Raw genomic sequence first — 20582 nt, 5'->3', positions numbered from 1 at the left:
GTGGTAATTTTCTCCACCCCGATGTCCACCTCCGGCTCCATTGAGCATCTTCACGTATACAGTGTTCTTCCTGTCGTGCGATAGCTGGAGCCAAGCTCTTAAGAATGCTTAAGAGTCAGAGGGCAGGAGCATTTGGCTCTTTTGATGCGTGTTCCCAGAGCTTGGCTCAAATGTCAGCCCTTCCCCGTATTTCCTAAGCAAGCCACAGAAGCTTTTGAAAGCTTTGATTGCCATGTCAGGAACCGGGAGTAGTACACCAGCATCTGGAATGGTTGTGAGGACAAAATCAGAAAGATGGCGTGCACGATGCCCCTGTACACCTGGCACAGGCGGGTTTCTTCGTGCATGGCGGCTGCCGTCGTCTCGTGATGCTTGTGGTGTGACTTCACTAATGTGGTTCTGTCTTGCCAGCAGTTGTATGGACCCCTCGCACCCAGCGGTGGGGAAGGAATGATGGAGAGGCACGGCTATGCACTCAGGCCCTTCTACTTCGTGAAGTGCGCCCCTGCCTAAACTAGGCGCTCCTTCCAGATGTCTGGTTTCTAGCGTGGGGAATATAGACCTATGAATTTCGGCAGAGTGAAGCAAGTGACGTAGCAGCAATCTGAATCAAGTGTTCTAGAACTTCGGAGGAGGGAGTGGTCAACTCTAATTAGGAAGCAATGCTTTGTTAGAGGTGATGTTTGCTGAGCCAGGGCTTGAGCCACGGGGAGAAGACATCTGGTAGTTGGGAAGGATAGAAGATCCAGGGCAAAGAGAACACCGTGCCGTGTTTGAGGACTGCTGAAGGTATTCACTTCGCCGGAGTGCAGAACGGTGTGGGAAAAAGGCCTGCAGAGACCAGGTGGATGTGACACCATGGGGCCCTTGAAATTGTGTGCCTGGGAGTTTAGTCTTTATTCTATAGGCGATGCAGAATGGCACATGTTTGGGGATGCATTTCGATTGTATAACTGGCTATTGTAATGCTCTTTCACGTGTGATCTGTATCCTATTTTTGTTTATAAAAAGTGGTAAAAGGGCCAAGGTAAAATGCCCTAAAGCATATGTTCTTTTTTTAACAGACGTTTTTGATGTTTTAATGATACTGACAGAGATATTGACTTTTGCGTTTTTGTCCATTACAGGATTCTGCTCTAATACTTGACGTTCCTCTGGGTGTGATCTCCAGAATTGAAAAAATGGGAGGCGCGACAAGTAGAGGAGAAAATTCCTATGGTCTAGATATTACTTGTAAAGTAAGAGATTCAGTACTTTCTTGTGTGAAAAAAAGACACATTACTGTTGAATGATAAGTAAAGGTCAATGGGGACTTAGAAAAAAATAATCAAAGACCCTTATTCCTCTAAGGCCCTAGAAAGAATGGTTCTTCCTCGGGATCAAGCTTCCAAAACCTCCTGGGGAAATAGTTCCTATGAAAGAGTCCTGCTGTTGTCAGCATGTGTGAGGACTAACACCTGTCCTTCTGTCAGCTTGACTGAATAGGAAGAAAACTTCATAGATAGAATTTTCACACTCTCTAGTCTTTGCCCAAGTCTGCTCCTGGTGTCCCTTTACGTGATGTGTTGCCAGCTGGACATCTTCACACCCTGAAAGGAAAGAGAAATGCAAGAGATTCTACCCTCTGTGAACAGGCTGCGCCTCTAACAACCTCTCTAACAGTGGTCTACCATGTTGCTTTGGTGTGGTGGGTGGCAGGGATTTAATGGTAACAAAATTCACTCAGCAGTAATAGTAACGCTTCAGTGAGCCTCTGTGTTAGTCCACACACGTGCTAGGTGCTTTCCGTTCAGTCCTCAGGGCAATGCTCGGAGATGGACAGTGGTGTCTCCACTTTATAGTTGTGAAGCCTGAGCATAAGAAGAGTTAAGTAACTGAGCTAAGATCACCCAACAAATGGCAAGGTTGGGATCCAAATACAATGAGATGGTCATTTTGCAAACAACAGGATAAACCTTCTGGAAAGAAAACTTCCTTTCCAGGGATTAAGGATCAGAAGACTACAATCTGAATCGAGTAATAAAATAGAATAATAACAGAATAGAAGAGAATAATGGCCAATCCCAGAAAGAGCTAGAAGGGGTTTGGAGGTCATCTGTCCCAGTGGTTCTCACAGCTATATCTGGAAGGTGTGGCCTTTGCTCAGGCACTTTGATTTCTTAAAACTAATCTCCTATGATTTTGTTTTGATGATGAATGTGGTACATTTGTTTTATTACCTCCAGTTTATAAAAGATGAAGACTAGTACACTCCATCACAAAGCAAAGGATTGTGTCACCATTAGACCTGAACTGAAATTCTCCATCACTCCCCACCTTGGCTTTGTTTTTGTTTTTGTTTTTTGGGGGGTTTTTTTGGTGTTTTTCTTTAAATTTAATTTAATGTTTTTAAATTTACATCCAAGTTATCCTATAGTGCAACAATGATTTCAGGAGTAGATTCCTTAATGCCCCTGACCCATTTAGCCCATCCCCCCTCCCACAACCCCTCCAGTAACCCTCTGTTCTCCATATTTAAGAGTCTCTTCTGTGTTGTCCCCCTCCCTGTTTTTATATTATTTTTGCTTCCCTTACCTTATGTTCATCTGTTTTGTCTCTTAAAGTCCTCATATGAGTGATGTCATATGATATTTGTCTTTCTCTGACTAATTTTGCTTAGCACAATACCCTCCAGTTCCATCCAAGTAGTTGCAAGTGGTTTTTGGTTTTTGTTTTAATCCAAGCTACCTTAAATTCCTTATTTAGGATCCCAGCTACTGTCTTCACTTTGGGGCCTAGAAATACAAGAATTTACTTTTAAGGAAGGTTTTTGTATTTTGCATAAAAGGATCCATGGGAGTATAGAGTTTCCTATTACAGTACTCAAGAGAAAATGGGGTTGCTCTATCGACAGTTTTGAAAGTGACTTTCATTCTGATAGAATTTTTTTAAAAGTCCTATTTGTTGCCTTATCAGTAGGAAGAATTTTGTATTTAAACATTAGTCCCCCCAAAATTAATAAGACAGAGCACATTTCCCCCTTTGACTGCTTATTATAAAAACAAAGAGCTTAGGAACAACTCCACCAGGCATCACTTGCAAATGTTACACACGTTTCTCAGTATTAGCGTTCAGCCCAAAGATGACGGCCTAGAACACTTGTGGCTCAGCCTCTTAATTCCGTTCTCTCCCTGGGAATGGCGATGTCTCAAGAGTCCAATCCCATGTTCATAGAACAGACCTGAAGGTGATAGAAAGGGACCCTGCTGGGTCCAAGGCGGATGCTTCTGTCTCGGAGGTCAGCTCCAGCTGGCATCAAGAAGCATCGTGCAGCTGTTACTCTACTGACATGGGTAGTTCTGAGCCCCCCAAATTTGGTCCTATCGGCTCTGCACGTGGGGAATTTGGCTTGCCAGCAGCGTCTTTCACCCTGGGGATGCAAGTCCCAGTGGGTGTCATCTAGCAGCAGAGGAGAACATAGCTCTGAATATGCGAATTTTTAACCAGGCGCCACAGGAGCCCCTGCTGACACCTTGGAGCCTTAAGGAAAAAAAAAAAAAGAGCAAGCCAAACCTTACCATCACAGAACCTCCTCTCTTCTTCCATGCCGCACCCCCGTTTACTCGCTTTAAAGACAGCGTGGTATTTCGAGGTCAGCGGTGATGGGTGTTGTTTCTATAGAAATGCGTTATAGAAATGATGTGTCCGTAAATCAGCCCCTCGGTGTTGGTGCAATGGGGGGATGTTCACTTGGACTCACTTACTACAGCGAGGCTTGGTGGATCATCACAGGACCCACTTGTCAAACAGGCCGAGGGTCTGACCGTCCAGTTCTTCTGCCACAAGGCTCTTTGTCAGGTGCCTCTTCCCTGACAAGTCAGGCTCTCAGGAGACCAGGTGGAACTTACCACTTAGGATCGGCTCATATTTCTCTTGCAGATTTGGTGAGCTGCTGCCTGTGAGTCAGTTGCCTTTTCCGTTTCAATTTTCTTGTTGGCAAGATGAGGTAGTAATTCTTTCTGTCCTTTAATTACATCTGAATCAGATGGCAACAAGAAGTTGCTTGAATCACTTGTGCTTTGGCACAGTGCAAGTAGTTGTTTGAATCACTGATAGATCAAAATAAATGGTTATCCAGAAATGGTCTAATTTCTGGCCAAGGGGTGAAGAGCAGTGAGGTTCCGACATTATCATCTGACCCCGGGCTGTTAGGAGGGAAGTTCTGTGCGGGTCTTTCAGCCTTGCGGATCCTTGGCGATCCAGGGCTGTGCTCATGGCTCGGTTGCAGACCCTTTCAAACCATGTCATCCCAGTGAGATGATTATTCCCTTTTATTTGACTACTTCTTCGCATCACGAGCCAGCAACTAATAACCCAGTTTTCTTGGAATATGTTGTGAATCGGCTTTTGGATTTTATTCAGTTATGTGCTTTTAAAAACAAAAGCACAGAATCCTGTAGCTGGCAAGGCCCGGCAGATGCCATCTGTGTACAGAGTGAGCAATCTTGGGTCACTCATCAGAGGTCTTAGGGTCCAGTTCTTTATACCGCCTCTGCTGCCAGTGGCATTCTGGGATGTCTTTTATATGGCAAGGAGCTTGCTAGTCCTTCATGCCAAAGACTTACGAAGCTTTAAATGTGCTCCTGAGATAATAAATGAAAAAGCACTTTGAAACAAATATAAAGATGGTGATGTCCAAGACGAAGTACCCCAGGGTCCAGCACAGGGCTCGTTTTTTTTGTAGCTGAAAGCACAGTGCAGAATGTGCCGGTTTTAGTGCTCAGCCATCACTTGGTCACAACACCATGATCAACTTAAGAGACAGCCTAAAACCCCTCACTTCAAAGAGAAGACAGAATGTTCTATAAAAACAACTTGATATATAAGGGAGCACTTTTGGTTTGGGTTTGGTTTAAAAGAAGGTTTTCTTATCAAAGAGCTACATATTAGAAGCTGTTTTTACAATCCAGGTTTGAGCATTGATTTTTAGTTCCTGGAAGCATAGGAGTCCTTCACTGTGGTTTATCTGGAACTCTGTGCAAGTCAACTCGATAGGAAGAATATGTCCCGTTGCTTTGCATGAGCACTTACCGTGCCAAGCATTTCCTGAACTGTTAGACTTGAAAGTAGCAGGAAGCAGAGGGAGAAAGCTTCCGTGTTTTCCTGACACATTTGACAATTTTGAGATTACATGTGATAGCAGGTACACATTTGAAAAGTTCTATGAATAAAACACTCTTTTGTGATGAAAATACCGCAGCAGCCAGTTGGAGCGGATAGACACCGTAGAGGGTGTGCAAGGCAGGGTGTGATTTTTCTCGTTACAAAATGATTGTAGCTCTGTCTTCTTTTTAGCACTAGTTGCTTTGTTTTTACATTCGTGACTACGATGGGGAGTGTTTTAAGGTGTTCTTAAACTGGATATTTCAAAATACCACACAAACCAAAGTGATTTTCTTAGTAATCTCGATTAATTGTCCTTTCAGGTAAGTGAATCTTCCACTCCTTTAGTTGAATAGATTTTTTGCTAAGGAATGTCACTTTATTTGAAGACTGAACTGTCGAATCTGTCTGCCCCCTAGGACATGAGGAACCTGAGGTTTGCGCTGAAACAGGAAGGCCACAGCAGAAGGGATATGTTTGACATTCTCACGAGATACGCCTTTCCCCTGGCACACAGTCTGGTAAATTCCAGGGTTCTCCCCAGCACTGGGGGGCTGTTGGGAGTCTACTCTTTCATCTTACGCTCTGTGCTGTACTTCCCGGCATGATACATATGCCAGGACGTTTATTAAAGATGATTGAATTGTTCCGGGGGTGGGGGGGAGCAGGCCTCTCCTCCGCTAGTCCATGTGGGATGGCTCACCCCAGGTGACTGGAGCATCACCCTGGGCAGCCTGTGCTCTCCCCCCACCCAGGGCGCCCCCCGCCTTGGCTCACCCTCTTTAAAAGGCATGAGGTAGCGAGGCGGACCGTCGGCACCTTCCTTTCTCCATCGTGCCTGGCTTGCACCTCTTCTCCCCTCTCCTTCCCTGCTCTAGTCTAAGCAAACTTGGAGGCAAACACCTGCTACGGGGACGGCAAGGAAGTAATTCTTTAAATTTAAATATAAATATAAATATAAATATAAATATAAATATAAATATAAATAAGTGCCTTTGCTTTGAGTCTAGGATGAGTATGCCACTGCGTAGACAAGGGGATCAAGGAGATCATTTGATTTTTGTTTTCTTTTTAATAATTGTTTATTTTTGAGAGACAGAGAGAGAGAAACAGCATGAGCAGGGAAGGGGCAGAGAGAGAGAGAGAGAGAGAGGGAGACACAGAATCTGAAGCAGTCTCCATCCAAGCTCCGAGCTATCAACACAGAGCCCAACGTGGGGCCCGAACCCACGAATCGTGAGATCATGACCTGAGCTGGAGTTGGACGCTCAACCGACTGAGCCACCCAGGTGCCCCTGAAGGAGATCATTTGTAATGTAGCCTTTCTCCCTGAGGCCGTCTTTTAGGGCTTTTTGGCAATAGAGGCCTGAGGTTTGTTTTTTTTTTTTTTTTTTTTTCTAGTGAGACAAGGTTCCTCTCTTCCCAGATTTCATCGACGGTTGTTTTGGCCGAAGGAAATTCATGGTTGATGGAAGGGACAATTATACAAAGACTGGAGGTCTAGAAAGATATGAAGAACTCATGAGTCATGTGTTGATTACAGATTCACATGTAATGCTTTAAACAAATGTAATGATACAGAGTTGAACACGTTTTCAACCTTTTCTCAGTTTTTGATTAAATGTGGGTTTGAAAACCTATTTAAGAACTAAACAATTTCCTTAACTATTAGGGCTAATAGAGTTTTATGGGAACACATCTTTGGAATATGAACGTGTGAATGTAAGTCTAATCCACGAAAATTCAGTTAGGGAGTGTGTTCTGTCTTAGGCTTTGCATATCTGGCCCGAAATAATCAGAAATTTGCTCCTATAAGTCCATCTCTCTGGCATCTTTTGTCTCTTTTAGGGTATACTCCCCTAAAAAGTCAGCTGTTACACCAACTTTCTCCTAAACTACTGTCCCATCTCTCACCTCCATCCAAAGTTCTGGAAAGAATAGTCTGTTCTCCTCTCCAGTTTATTCATTCCTCCAGCCCATTTCAGTATCTACCTTTAAAAAAAATTTTTTTTAATGTTTATTTTTGACACAGAGAGAGAGTGAGAGAGAGAGAGAGAGCGAGCATGAGTGGGGGAGGGGCAGAGAGAGAGAGGGAGACACAGAATCCGAAGCAGGCTCCAGGCTCTGAGCTGTCAGCACAGAGCCCGACGCGGGGCTCGAACTCACAGACCGTGAGATCATGACCTGAGTCGAAGTCGGACGCTCAGCTGACTGAGCCACCCAGGTGCCCCCAGTATCTACCTTTATTGCAGGTACCTTTTTGGAACTCAGGCTCTTACTGGCCAAATCTAGTGGCTCACTTCAGTCTTTATTCTGTTTGATCTTCCCTCAGAATTCACCAGTTTTGAGCACCCGTTCTAGCAAGTCCTGGTTTCTGTGTTATTCTGCCAACTTGACTGCCCTTCCCAGTCTCCACTGCCTCTGTCTTTTCCTTGGTGGACCATCTCGGTGCTGGTCTGCTCTCAGACACCTTCTCCTGTTACGCACTTTGCCTTGATGGTTTTGTTTCGTCCTGTAGTGTAGGCCGCCACTGCTATATTGGTGATTTCAAAATCTAGCCCTGATGCTGGCCTCCAGTGAATCTAACAAGCCTAATTCTTAAACATCTTCCTGTGGAAGTCCATGAGAATCACAAGCTTGTTGTCTCTCCCGACTTTTTGCAGCTCACCAGACCTGTTCTTCAGCCTACATGTCCCTCAATCGGGAGGATCCTCACTTGCTCAGGTTCGAGAGTTTGTAGTCAACTGTCTTATTCCCTTGCTGCCTTGCCACCCATAGCTACATCCATTCCAAATCTTAGAGGTTCTACTTACTAGTAACTCTCACATATTTCTTCCCATTTCTGCTTGTGCTTCCTCTTTTAAGCCATGCTTCCTAACTGGCTTCTGTTCTTTCACTTTCTCTCCTTCCAATTTACTCTTCACGGTGCTGCCAGTTGTTTTTAGTGGAAGTGCGTCCCACTCTCCACACACACGCACACACAAAATGCTCAGTGACTTCCCGTGGCTTATACCCTGTGCTCCACCGTGTGCTCCTCTGGTATACATGGAGCTTTCTCAGCGTGGAGTCTTTGGTTTTTCTATCCCCTTTACCAGCAGGCTTCCTGTCTCTTTAAAGCCCATCCTCCACCACCTCGCTCAGCCCTAAGTCCTTTTACATACTGTGTGCATCCCTCACCGCCCCCTGTAGGGTTGGTCTGGCCTCTCACTTGTTAGACTTTGCAGGTCCCTCCATTAAAGCACTTACCTCAGTCTGCCTTACGTAATAATTATGTAGTAATTGCCTACCTCCTGCTCTACTATGGGCTTATCAAGGCGGGGACCGGCCTTTATTTTTCTCACCTCAGCATAATGACTTCTGCATGGGAGTTGTATAATGATGGCTTTTTTATTGAATTCAGGGCTAGTAGAAAGTGAAGGAAAAATCCATTTTATGGAAATGAACGGGATGCATTTCTGGACGTTGTGGATGGAGCTCAGGCGCCTAGGATGGCAAGTTGCTGCCACTGGAGCAATCCCCAGAGGGGTTGATTCCCCAGGTCTGTGGTACTTCACCGTAGCTCTTGTACCTGTGCTAGAAATCACTACGTCTTCCTTGGGAAGTCAGTAAAGTGACAAACTTGAGAAAAAATGTGAGCCTGATTGCTTATACAAAGTTTTAGGAAATTACATTCTCTAAATTTTAACCACTAAAAGTCAGCTTAAAAAAAAAAAAGTTAAACTAGTCATCAAATCAATACAAGATACAGCTAAAAACCGATCAGCTATTAGCGTGGCTTTTGGAATATCCGTTCCTGCTCTGCAAGTTGACATGTACAGCCGCCTCATGACTTCATTTCAGGGCACTGTGTTGGGTGGCGTCAGGGAGCAGAGGGCGCAAATGAGGAGTGGTTGCTACCTCGTACTATTCACAGATGTGACACAAGAGATAGGACACACATGTGTGGCCCCGATACAGAACTGTTCCATATCCCGACTTTTTTGAATCTGGAAAAGTGGCCCGAGCGCGGAGACAGAAGCCAGTTGGTAGGGATCTAAAGAAAGAGTTGGTGGTGTTTAAAAAACAAAGGGGTATCAGCCGGGTTGAGGGAAGAAGTGTTTCACTTAGAACCCGAGAAAGGTGAATGAATATATTTGGGTGCAGGGGAGAGGAGCCTTGCCTCTTTTCAAGGCAAGAGAGAGAAGGGATCTTTCTGGAGCAGGATCCCTGGGGAAGGCTGAGGGGGACAGGGTGAAGCCCAGTTGGTGGGGCAGTTTGGGAAAGGAGAAGGGACAAATTACTCCTCTGAGACAGGAGGGAAAGAAAAGTTTGCACACTGCCATAGTGGGGAATGTGAGTGTGCCAGAAAGGGATTTCCTGGAAGCCCTAATCTAAGCCTGATTGCATTAAACAATACAAAGGGCCCTGCTTGAAAAATATCACTTTGTTAACATTGTTGAAACTGGTAAATCAGCTGCAGATTATCTCAGTGAATTTTTTTTTTATTGTAAGCATTTGAGGCCACAAGTAATCTTGCTGTTGTATCCATGAAATGGTGTAAGGAGGCCGGGAGACCTAGGTTCCAAATCCAGCCATGGGGTGAACAGTGTACTAGGGGGCTTTTTGCTTTCCGACCACCCCTTTGGCTCTGTCTTGCCTCCTTCCTCAGTAGTATTTTCACCATGCAGTGTGTTCACGTTAGGACTTAAACTTTGTTTTTTTATTTGTTTCAAATTTTTATTTAAATTCTAGTTAGTTAACATATAGTGTAATATTGGTTTCAGGTGTAGAATTTAGTCATTCATCACTTACATACAACACCCAGTGCTGCTGATAACAAGTGCCCTCCTTAATGCCCATCCCCTGCCCCCCTCCCTCCATCAACCCTCTTAACTCTATCGTTAAGAGTCTCTTGTGGTTTGTTTCCCTCTCTCTTTTTTGCTCCTTCCCCTATGTTCGTCTGTTTTGTTTCTTAAATTCTACCTGTGAGTGAAATCATATGGTGTTTGTCTTTCTCTGACTTATTTCACTTAGCAGAATACACTCTAGCTCCATCCACATCTTTGCAAATGGCAAGATTTCATTCTTTTTGGTGGCTGAGTAGTATTCCATTGTGTGTGTGTGTCTGTGTGTGTGTCTGTGTCTGTACACATACATACATACGCCACATCTTCTTTATCCATTCATCAGTCGGTGGACATTTGGGCTCTTTCCATACTTTGGCTATTGTTGGTAGCGCTGTCATAGACATCGGGTGCATGTGTCCCTTCGAATCTGTATTTTTATATCCTTTCTATCCTTCCTAGCAGTGCAATTGCTGCGTTGTAGGGTAGTTCTGTTTTTAAGGGAACCTCCATACTGTTTTCCAGGGTGGCTACACCAGTTTGCATTCCCACCAACAGTGTAACTGGGTTCCCCTTTCTCCATATCCTTGCCAACACCTGTTGTTGCGACCTAAACTATGAATTGAACTTGAGCAGTTTAGCCACCCACAGTCGACCCCAACCCATTCGATTGTTTCTATATTATGTCAATCCATTAAGACTTGAACATTGTTCCTGTAGCATTTTCCACTTCAGCCAAAGTGTTTATTTTCTTGCTTTATTTTTGTTTTGCCTGACAAACGCTAGAAATTGTATTTTTACAAACTGCATTGTAAATGCTACTTCTAGGTAAATGATATATTTTTATAAGAAACGTGACCACACTTCTGACTTAACTTTTTGAAGGCAGAACAAAAATTGTACATATGAACAGAGCCTGATAGCACTACAGAATAGAGTACGTAATCATTGGGGTGATTTGCTCCATGCCGAAATTCTTCTTTCATTGATTTCCTTTATTGTTTGCTCATTTGTTACTCCGTTGGGATAACCAGACAGAATATAAATTTTAGATGAGTGTGTAACTGTTAATCCCAACGTATCATTGAGCCATGAACTCAATTTATTAGTTTCCAACTAACATTTTTAAATTGAGTAGAAGAGAAAATGTTAACAGCACAGTACCTAATACAAGCACATATGGTTTGGTCAAATGTTTGTTTCAGAGGTGTGTGTGTGTGTGTACAGGGTCAGGGGGAGTGTAATGTGTATGGTTTTCTGTTTATTATCATCTAGAAAGCTTGAAAAACAGTCTTTGAGGTAATGGCAGAATATGTAGAATAAAATGCTCTTTAACTTAATTTAGGCATTAATAAAGTCACTTCCATCTGTTTTTACCACTGTAGACTGTACTGTCTTGAATTTTGTTGCAGTGAACGGCTTGAGTTTTGACAAAAATCCTGGGGTGTAGACTCATAGGGAAGTGGAGAGCTGGAAGGAGTAGAGCCTGGGACCTGGTCACCAGGTTCATGGCAGCCGCTGATGAGGGAGAGGCAGACAGAGGACTTGTTTACAGAGCTCTTCTGGTGTGGGGTCACGAGTACATGCCATGCCGTCCAGTCGCCCATGTCTGAATCTGGCTCAGTCGCATACCTGCTTGGCAACTTTGGAAGCCACGTAATATTTATGTGCTTCAGTGTTCTCATCTGTAATGAGGATAATAACAGTCTCTACCCCATAGAGTTTTTATGAGGATTAAATGTAAACTGTTTACAACAGTGCCTGGCATGCAATAAGTGCCCTTTTGGTGTCAGCTGTGCAGTCGTGCGCCATTTTCCCAGCAGGTGCAAAGAAGGATGATTACCCCAACACACTTTTTTCCCCCAGAACATTAATAAAGTAATTGTGATAATATGTGAGACACTTTAAGTCCCTTAAAACAAAGATGCCATATAGATAAGGTTACTGTTCTTAACAAACCACCGGTTGTACTTTGATAAAGGATTAATTGAAGGTGTTAAATTTCGGTGTGTCAAATCCAAAATGCATCTTGAAATGTGAATGAGGGGCGGCAATGATACTCCTCAGAAATGGTTTTCCGGTGTTGCTTTCTTTCCATCTTTTGACCCCACGTAGGCCTCCTGCTTTCCGGGTGGCACAGCTCACCCGGGTGTGTGTCCCTGTGCTTTGTACTTTTCTGTGCCGTTCTAGATGAAGCTCTCGAACACTGCACGGTTTCCTGCCTCTTGTTGCTCTGTGAGCTCATCAGCACCCAGGTAGTTTCAAAGGTTGGCAGTGTCTCGTTTGTTTTCGTACACTTGACCTTCCTGTGGGCAGTAGGAATAGGCACAGGAGAGGAGACTCTGGCTGTGCTTTTGAGAGAAACAGCTGGGTCTCAAAGCCTTTTCCATGGATACTAGCAGCCTTCCGGGGACCGATGGCGTGGCGCCTGCTACGGTGAGCAGCATAGGAGGACAGGGTGTTAAAAATGCCTGCACCTTTAGGACAGGGCCTGTCTGCATTTGCAGGTGTCTGGGACTCCTGCCTTTGCTTCTGAGTCTTTGGCACTCTCTTCCTTTGGGCCAGCTTTGGTGAGCCGCATCGAATCTGGTATCTGGCTGAAGCACTGTGCCGGTTCTATCTTGTGTCCTCTCTCGCTCAAGTCCAGTTGTACTTGCTTATAAAAATGACGATGTACACATTGTGGGGGTGCACATCTGTTCTGATGACTTGAATGAGAGGTGTAAGTGGTCCTGTGGATAGGCTATTAAAAACAAGGGTGCTTTTCCCTGGGCCTTTGTTTTTCAGTCCAGAATTGGGGAAATTTTTATAAATTGCTTTGAGATTTTAAAAATTTCAGACTGAAATTTAGTGGACTCTTACTTCCCAGGCTGACCACAGGATAAAAGCACACAGCTCATTTTCAGAAGGCAGTTGAAATGAGAAGCAGTACTGTGTGTAGACACACACACACGCACGCACGCACACACACCCCTACACACCTACCTCTACCTGTCTTTCAGCCTAGATGTGGCTTTAGGACTGAAGAATGTCTTAGTTCTCAATTTTCTTTGTGCCCAGGACTCTTTTTTCTTTCTTGGATAAGCAGTAAATGTGTGCCAATTGAGGGTCTCCTTGTGCCTCCTTCTGCCTCCAAGACTTGGCCTTGGTCTCTGTCAGTCTCTCTCTTCTCCCTGCTCTCCATCTCCTGGAACCGTGCTCCCAGCTGGGCTGTCCCCGCAGTGCCACCCCCGTTCAGAAGTCTAGTGTTCACTGCCTGCCTGCACGTCCTTGGCAGCCGCTCACTTCACAGCTCACCTGACTTCTCGCCCTCCTACTCCAGGGAACCTGTGCTTTTGAACGTGACTCAAGACCCTGTAAGTTCTCAAGCCACCGCTCCTTTCAGAGGTTTGTTTGTTTGTTTTTTAACTACTGAGTAGCTGTAAGAAAATGTTTATAAAACATATGTAAAGTATAAAGAAGTATGCGATCTGGAACATCCATCTGTCTCCCAGGATATCATGTCTTTGACTTCATTCACCACGGCTCTCTGCAGCCCGGCCTGGTCTGCTGGCTTCTGATTTGCTGGCTCGAGGTGCCTAGTTTCCTAGGCTGTTTTGTGATTTTTGCCGGTGAGCTCCTATTCCTTGGACCTTTGTGGGAATCCTCTGAGGCCAGGATTGAAGACAGTTTGGCATTTCCTTCCGCCAGGCATCTTAGGGCACCACAAATGGGGGATGGTTACAGATTAGATTCTCTGCCTGATGTCTTCTGGGCCATCCGACTTTTATGAGTTTAGGCTACAAATTGGTTAAATTTGCTGCCGTGTGGCTACAAATTCCTGGTGGGGGACAGCAGTAGAGATTTTTTTTCTCCCTTAATTAACACCAATAATCTAGACAGGTAAGTTCCTTGGAGTCTCAGGGGGCCAGTTCCTATTTGTGCTTAACCCTGAGGTTGTAGCACTTGGGAGGCCAGCCTGTACAGGAGCTCATTTCCAGTTTGATGCCCATCCTAGCATCTGGGTGGGCCTGGGGCTTTATGTCCTTATGTCCTATCTCTTGAACCCCAAGAGGCCATGGAAACCAATTCCGTGAGTACCCTGAGGTAAAAGCCCGTGCTTTCCTCTTGGTCTCTGCGTTCCTGTTTGTGGCTAGTTTTTAGCCTCTGCGTATTTATTCCTCCCCAGCCAGCTCATTGGAGCATTTTTAGAAAGGTTTCTGTTTTATCCAGCATCGTTAGATGTTCTCAGCAGAAGGCTCACTTAGGGCATCTGTACCATCGCGCTTCCAGATACCTCTCTGTGCGGCTTCTGAGATCTGAAGGGCCTGGTCCTCTGCCTCTTTAGCTTCTTTTCAGCTTCCTTGGCTTCCTTGCGCTAAGTGTGGGTTTTCTAGAAAAATCCATCCTTCCCCTCTTCCTCGCTCTACACCGTCCCCTCATCAGTCTCCCTTCCCCTCATGTCTTCCGGCATTGCCTGTCTGGGCACGACTTGCACATCCAAAGCTTCATGTTTCCCTTTCGCGGCTCCATAACTTCAACTGACACCTAAACATTTGTCTAAAATTAATCTCTCCTCTTTCCCTTAAACCTACTCATCTGTGCTCCCAGTTTCTTGTGCTGTCTTCCCCTCCTCCAAAATCCAGGCCACTGGAAGATTTCCCTTTTCCTGAACATTTACTGAAGCCAGCCTGACTTGGTTCAGGTTTTCATCTCCTCTTTTCTCAACTGCCAAGATGGTACTTAAACTAGTTGCCGTGCTTCCTTTTTGTCTCCGATCTGGTACAGCCCTGCACGTGCTGTCTGTCACTTCCCTCTCCCCCGGACACGACTCACATTCCCCTGCCCCTAAAACTTTGCCAGTCTCTCCCTCTCAGTCAGTGTCAGTGCAGACTTCTATCTCCCTCATTTTGTGTGTGGCCTCACCTGTCAACTGTCCCCACTTTTTTCTACCCCCTCCTATGCTCTGGTGTTTGCTGATGGCCTCATATTTTCGGAGTTTGGGTCCCATTTGGGCCTTTTTGTCACATCATTGTTATTACCATGTCCAAAGTCATCTTACCCTTCCAGGCCCCTCTCTCCAAAAGTAACCTAGGCATTCTCTGGAGCCCCAGGTGCTTTATCTGTACCTCTCATGGCACTTAACTGCTCTCCTCTTTACACGATTGATAGTTGTGCCTCCTTGTCACTCTCCTTTGGAGGATTTCTAACCCCTTACAGACAGTACCTGGGTCTTACTCATCTTTTTGTATACTTAATACCTTGTTCATAGTAGGCCCTTGGTAAATGTTTGTTGAATTAATATACTAAGGTCAGTAGAGTGAATAAATTAAGAACCAGCAGCAACCAGGTCATCAATAAGAATATTCTGTTGAGAAAGGGCATTTATTCAACAAGTACTACTTTAAAATTTTAAAAATAGGCCATATATGACCGTAGTTGAAAATTCAGGAAGTGTAAAAGGTATTGTTGTGGACCAAATGTGTGTGTCCTTCCCAAATCATACTTTGAAGCCCTAACCCCCCAGTGTGATGGATGATATTTGGAGGTTGGGCTTTTGAGAGGTGTAGGTTTAGATGAGGTCCTGGAGGTGGAGCCCCATGATGGGATTAGTGACCTTGGAGGAAAAGCAATGGACCAGAGCTGGTTGGCTGCCCTTTGTAGACCAGGAAGTGGGTCTCACCAGAACCCGACCATGCTGGCTCCTTGACCTTATGCTTCACAGCCTCCAGAACTGTGAGAAATAAATGTTCACTGTTTTAGGCCCCCAGTCTGTGGTAACTTGTTATGCTAGCCAGAGCTAACTAAGACAGGCATGTAGTAAAAATCTCTCCCTCCCAACACTGTTCGCCCATCTCTTTCCCCTCCTCACAGACACCCAGGGTTGTCACTCTGTTAATGTCCACCCAGTGATGGTTTAGGCCTGTTCATGCAACTTGTTAGTTGTATTCTTTCCCCCTTTGACCCTAGCAATAGTATGCTATATGTGCCCTTCCATACCTTGATTTTAAATTTACCAGTACATATCACCTAATAATGGACTTCTTCATCCATATAGTACTCTGTTGACCGTACCATACTTTATTCAGTCCTCTATTGACGGGCGTTGAGATCATTGCCAGTCATTTGCTGTTACACAAACTGTGGTCGGTAACCTTGCACATACATCATTTTGTATGTGTTCATGTATGTTTTAGGATACATTCTTAGAGTAGAATTACTGCTATTACCAAATTCCTTTCGAGGAAGATGTACTGGCATTCCCTCCCGTGTGCACTGTGTCTGACTGCCTGTTTCCAGACATCCCCTCCAACTCTTAGTTTCCTAAAGCTCCTGCAACACACGGCCGCAAACTTGTGGCCTATGAAAACACAAGTCTTACAGTCCTAGAGGTCAGAGGTCGAAAATGAGTCTCCCTGGGTTAAAATTGTGGTGTGTGGGGCTTGTGTTCCTCCTGGAGGCTCTTGGGGAGAGTCCATTCCTTGCATTTTCCGGCTTCTAGAGGTGCCTGCGTCCCTTGGCTCATGGCCCCTTACTCCCTTTACAGAGCTAATAGCAGTGGTCAAGTCCTTTGAATTATTCTGACTTTATTCCATCATCACTCTCCTTCTCTGATTCCAACTCTTCTCACTCCTTCCACATCGCAGGACCCTTCTGATGACATTGGCACTCCGGGGAAATCCAGGGTACCCTTCCTATCTTAAAAGGCGATTAGAAATCTGAATTCCATCAGCAACCTAATTCCTCTTTGCCATGTATGGTAACATGACACGGGTCACAGGGATTAGGACATGGACATCTTTGTGGGGTCGTTCTGCCAACTGTACCAATCCAGTATGCTCTCGGACTTTTTCAATCTCTGCTAATCTAATAGGTGAAAATGTGGACTCATAGTTTTATTTTGTATTTATCCTATCCTATTTGACTAAAATTGAGTATCTTTTGGTTTGAGCTATTTGCCTTTCTATTTGTTCTCTGTGACTTCTGCCTATATTTCTTTTGGAATTTTGGTCTTTTTCTTGTTGAAGGAGTTCTTTATGTACTAGCTATGCTCGTAATACAAGTTGCAGTTATTTTCCCCATATGTATGTCTTTTGACTTAGGGTGGCTTTTGCTATGGGGATTTTTTTTTAATCTTTATTTGTGAGTGTTCGTCATTTTTTTTTTCTTTTTGGCGATGGGGATCCCTAAGACAGCCCTAAGTTTGATGATTCATCAGGAGAGTTCACAAGACTTTATTAACATATAGTCGTACTCACAAGTGTGATTTATTACAGCAAAAGGGTACAGAGGAAAAGCAGCAAAAGGGAAAGGTGTATGGGGTAGAAGTCATGGTAGAAACTCTGCACGAGCCTCCAGAGTTTTCTCCCCATGGAGTCACACAGGAAGCACTTAATTCCTACAGCACCAAGTTGAGACCACGCGTGGGAAATGTTATCAACTGCGGAAACTCGGCACCTGGAGTTTTGATCAGAGGCCGGTCATGTAGCCCCTCTGCCTAACATGTACCAAAACCCCAGCCTCTCAGAAGGAAAGCAGGCGCTCAGCATAAATCACGTGTATACAGTTTGGGCACCGCCAACCACTCTTAGTGGTTAGGGAGCGATGGGAACCCTCCCGAGAGCCAGGTTCCTGGAGTCCGGCTGAGGGCCAGTCTTGCGAGTGGACCTAGGTAACGAGAGCAGCCAGGGTCGCTAGGATGATTCTTGTCTGCATGGTTTTCTTTTATAACTTCTGGATTTTGTATCCCTGTTAGGGAGGTTTTCTCTACTCAGAGTTCTAGAAGAATTCTCCCTAGAATATTATTTTAATACTTTCGTTTCTTTTTAAAACTTAAATATTCCATCAATTTGGAATTTTTTCAGGGTGACCGTGTCCGCGTAAAATCTGGATCCCAATCTTTCTTCCACTGTTGTCACCACACCATTGGTTATCTGATCTGCTCCTTTGAAACACCACCTTTACCACACACTTCGTTCCGCTTGGTGTTTGATTTCTGAATGTTTCCTCTCTTGCATCAATCACTCTTCATGTACCAGTAACATTCTTTTTAACTATTGAGGCTTCATAAGATGAAAGGTCTGGTAGAGCAGGCTTCTCCTTGTTTCTCCTCTTTTTTTCATCCCTTTCCTCCCTGTTTGTGCTGTCCAGGCATTTCCGGAACGCCTGTGTTGTGGCTAGGTGCGGGGAGCTGGGGCTCATGCCAACCCCCTGGCCCCTGGGAGAGCAAACAGACACATACGATATAGATGCATGTGCACAGGACATCAGGGGAGCGGCAAGTAAGGGGCTTGTTGTCGAGGAAGGCTTCCTAGAGGAGGTGAATCCTGGAAGACAAGTAGGAGTGTTAGCCAGGCAGAAACAGCCAAGGGCAGGAACAGTGTGTGCAAATGTGAAGAGACTGGATACAGACTGGACCCACACGTGGGTTGGTGTCTATGTGGGAGTAGTGGTGACAGATGGTGTTGGAGGGGAAGGCTGGGCCCCAAAGCTCGCAGAGCCTAACCTGCCCCACCAAGAGGTTCCACTTTCTATCTGAAGGGGAGGGGAGCCATTCAAGGGGTTGAAGCAGTAAAGTGACATTAAATTTCGATTTCAGAAGATTGCTTGGGCTGCAGCATACAGACTGCATGGAGAGGGGCAGGAGTTTAATTCTGGGGATGTTCGTTAGTCACCTGGGTACATGATTGTGAGCCCTTCAAATGGGGCAAAGGAGAGGGGCAGGAGAGTGACGATTTGAGGACGATCTAGAAGAACAGTAGAATTTGTTGATTGTGTGAATATAATTATGATGGGGGATGACATGATAGGGAAGAATCCAGCCTGGATAAACAGGTTGACATTGGTTGAGATGGGCAGTATTGGAGTGGGGAGGGAAGAGGCGGTGAGCCCCATTTCAGATATGTGGAATTGCAGGTGCCTGTAGGACAGCCAGACAGACATATCTAGGAGGCAGGTGGCCGCGTACCTGGAGCTGTGGCCCGGGGCAAGGTTTATTTGGCAGGCCCAGATGTGATCATTGGCATTTTCATAGATGTGGCCAAAATTGCCAGGAGAGACAGTTACAGTGAGAAGAGGTGTGACAGATGAACCCTGAGAAATGTCACCATAAGTGATTATGATTGTAGACAAGTAGGAAAGAATGCTCTTTTTCCAAATGGTTTCAAATGACATTTCAAATGTACTTACTGAGTCGTCTTCTCCTGAATAAATGACTGTGTATATTTATATATGAAGGTGATGGCAACCCAGAAATATTAAGCCACTTTCCCCAGGGAAGGTGGTGGAAAGAGGACGAGGAGAATTATTTATGCAGGAAGTATAAATGGCAGTTGATGTGCTAGCTGCTTTTGACCTATGAGACTTGTGTCAGATTTTTCGACTCAATTATCTTTGATGCACTTACCTGAAGATGTTACTTAGAATTACAAACGTTGCCAAGTGTCAGTACCTCCTGTGGTTCTTCCTTAAAAATTTTAGCTCCCCCCCCGCCCCACTTTAATGAAAGCATTTTTTCTTATATGAAGAGGTCTGTTTTTTAAGTGTAATCTAAAAGATGAAAATGACATGCATTTACATTGCTCACCCTTATGTGGTAGATAGAAGCTTTTAGAAAGGCGGGTATCTTCAATTTCAGAAATCAAGTTAGAACAACAACAACAAAAAATGCTCCCTTAAATTCCTGTTCCAACACTGCAAAATTCTATCTGGAAAGGAGTTAACAGTCCCCTGACTTTTAATTTTTTTTTTAACATTTATTTATTTTTGGGAGAGACAGAGCATGAGCAGGGGATGGGCAGAGAGAGAGAGAGAGAGAGAGAGAGAGAGAGACAGAATCTGAAGCAGGCTCCAAGCTCTGACCTATCAGCACAGAGCCCAATGTGGAGCTCAAACCCACAAACCATGAGATCATGACCTGAGCTGAGGTCAGACGCTTAACCGACTGAGCCACCCAGGAGCCCCTGAACTTTTAATACTAGATATTCAGAGTTATATTTTGTTTACTTCCTGAAAAGGGTCTGCTCGTTCTATAACTTGTGTCCATCAATGACCGTGCCATTGCATGGTGGTAGCATCATTTGAAAGCACTGTTAAATCTCCATAGTTTATCGATTCATTCCCCTGCGTACTATGAAAATAGTTTTCTTCTGTAACTGTCTCCCTTTTGAATGATATTTAGTTTTTACAAATCTGATTCTGTGACATCCAGTTCCGAGACATACTGTGAAGAGTCCTTGAGGGAAGAGGCTCTCCGTGAGGGGCTCCATGAGATCTAGAACCCTAATTCACAGACAGACAGCTCTCCCACCTCAAAGAAGGAAACTTCTAAACCACTCAACATTGATAGAGTCTACTAAATAAATAAATAAGTCCAGTCTAGGTGTTTTAAGTGAGTTGATGCGTCTTCATGTAGTTGCCATTTAAAACCAATGGCTAATTAAGTGAAAGCCAAAACCTGTTGTCGTTTCAGATTTTTTCTCCCACGAGACACAACAGTGATAAATGTAGGAAAATTTAAATGACAAGTTACATTCTCTTTGTCAGAGCTGTTTTTATCCCTAGTGTGAAATCGGAGATTTTCATCTCAACTTTGTCCTTTTAACATTTTTCAAATGTTACATTGTGCTATTTTTAAAC

General features: G+C 44.5%; 1 protein-coding gene across 3 annotated transcripts in view; it reads left to right on the top strand.

Moving 5' to 3' along the window:
• MTM1 (myotubularin 1) overlaps positions 1 to 20582 on the top strand; it is a 96757-nt gene that overhangs the window by 40140 nt on the left and 36035 nt on the right. For all 3 annotated transcript variants that reach the window (XM_081792664.1, XM_081792662.1, XM_081792663.1), the window contains 2 exons: positions 1128 to 1238; positions 5562 to 5663. In XM_081792664.1, coding sequence (XP_081648790.1) covers positions 1128 to 1238; positions 5562 to 5663 — 213 coding nt within the window. The remainder of the gene's footprint in view (positions 1 to 1127; positions 1239 to 5561; positions 5664 to 20582) is intronic.

This window comes from Panthera onca, chromosome X, assembly GCF_046562875.1.
Source record: "Panthera onca isolate mPanOnc1 chromosome X, mPanOnc1 haplotype 2, whole genome shotgun sequence".
NCBI lineage: Eukaryota > Metazoa > Chordata > Mammalia > Carnivora > Felidae > Panthera > Panthera onca.
Note: the sequence above shows the minus strand (reverse complement) of the source record. Positions and strands in the feature narration are given on the sequence as shown.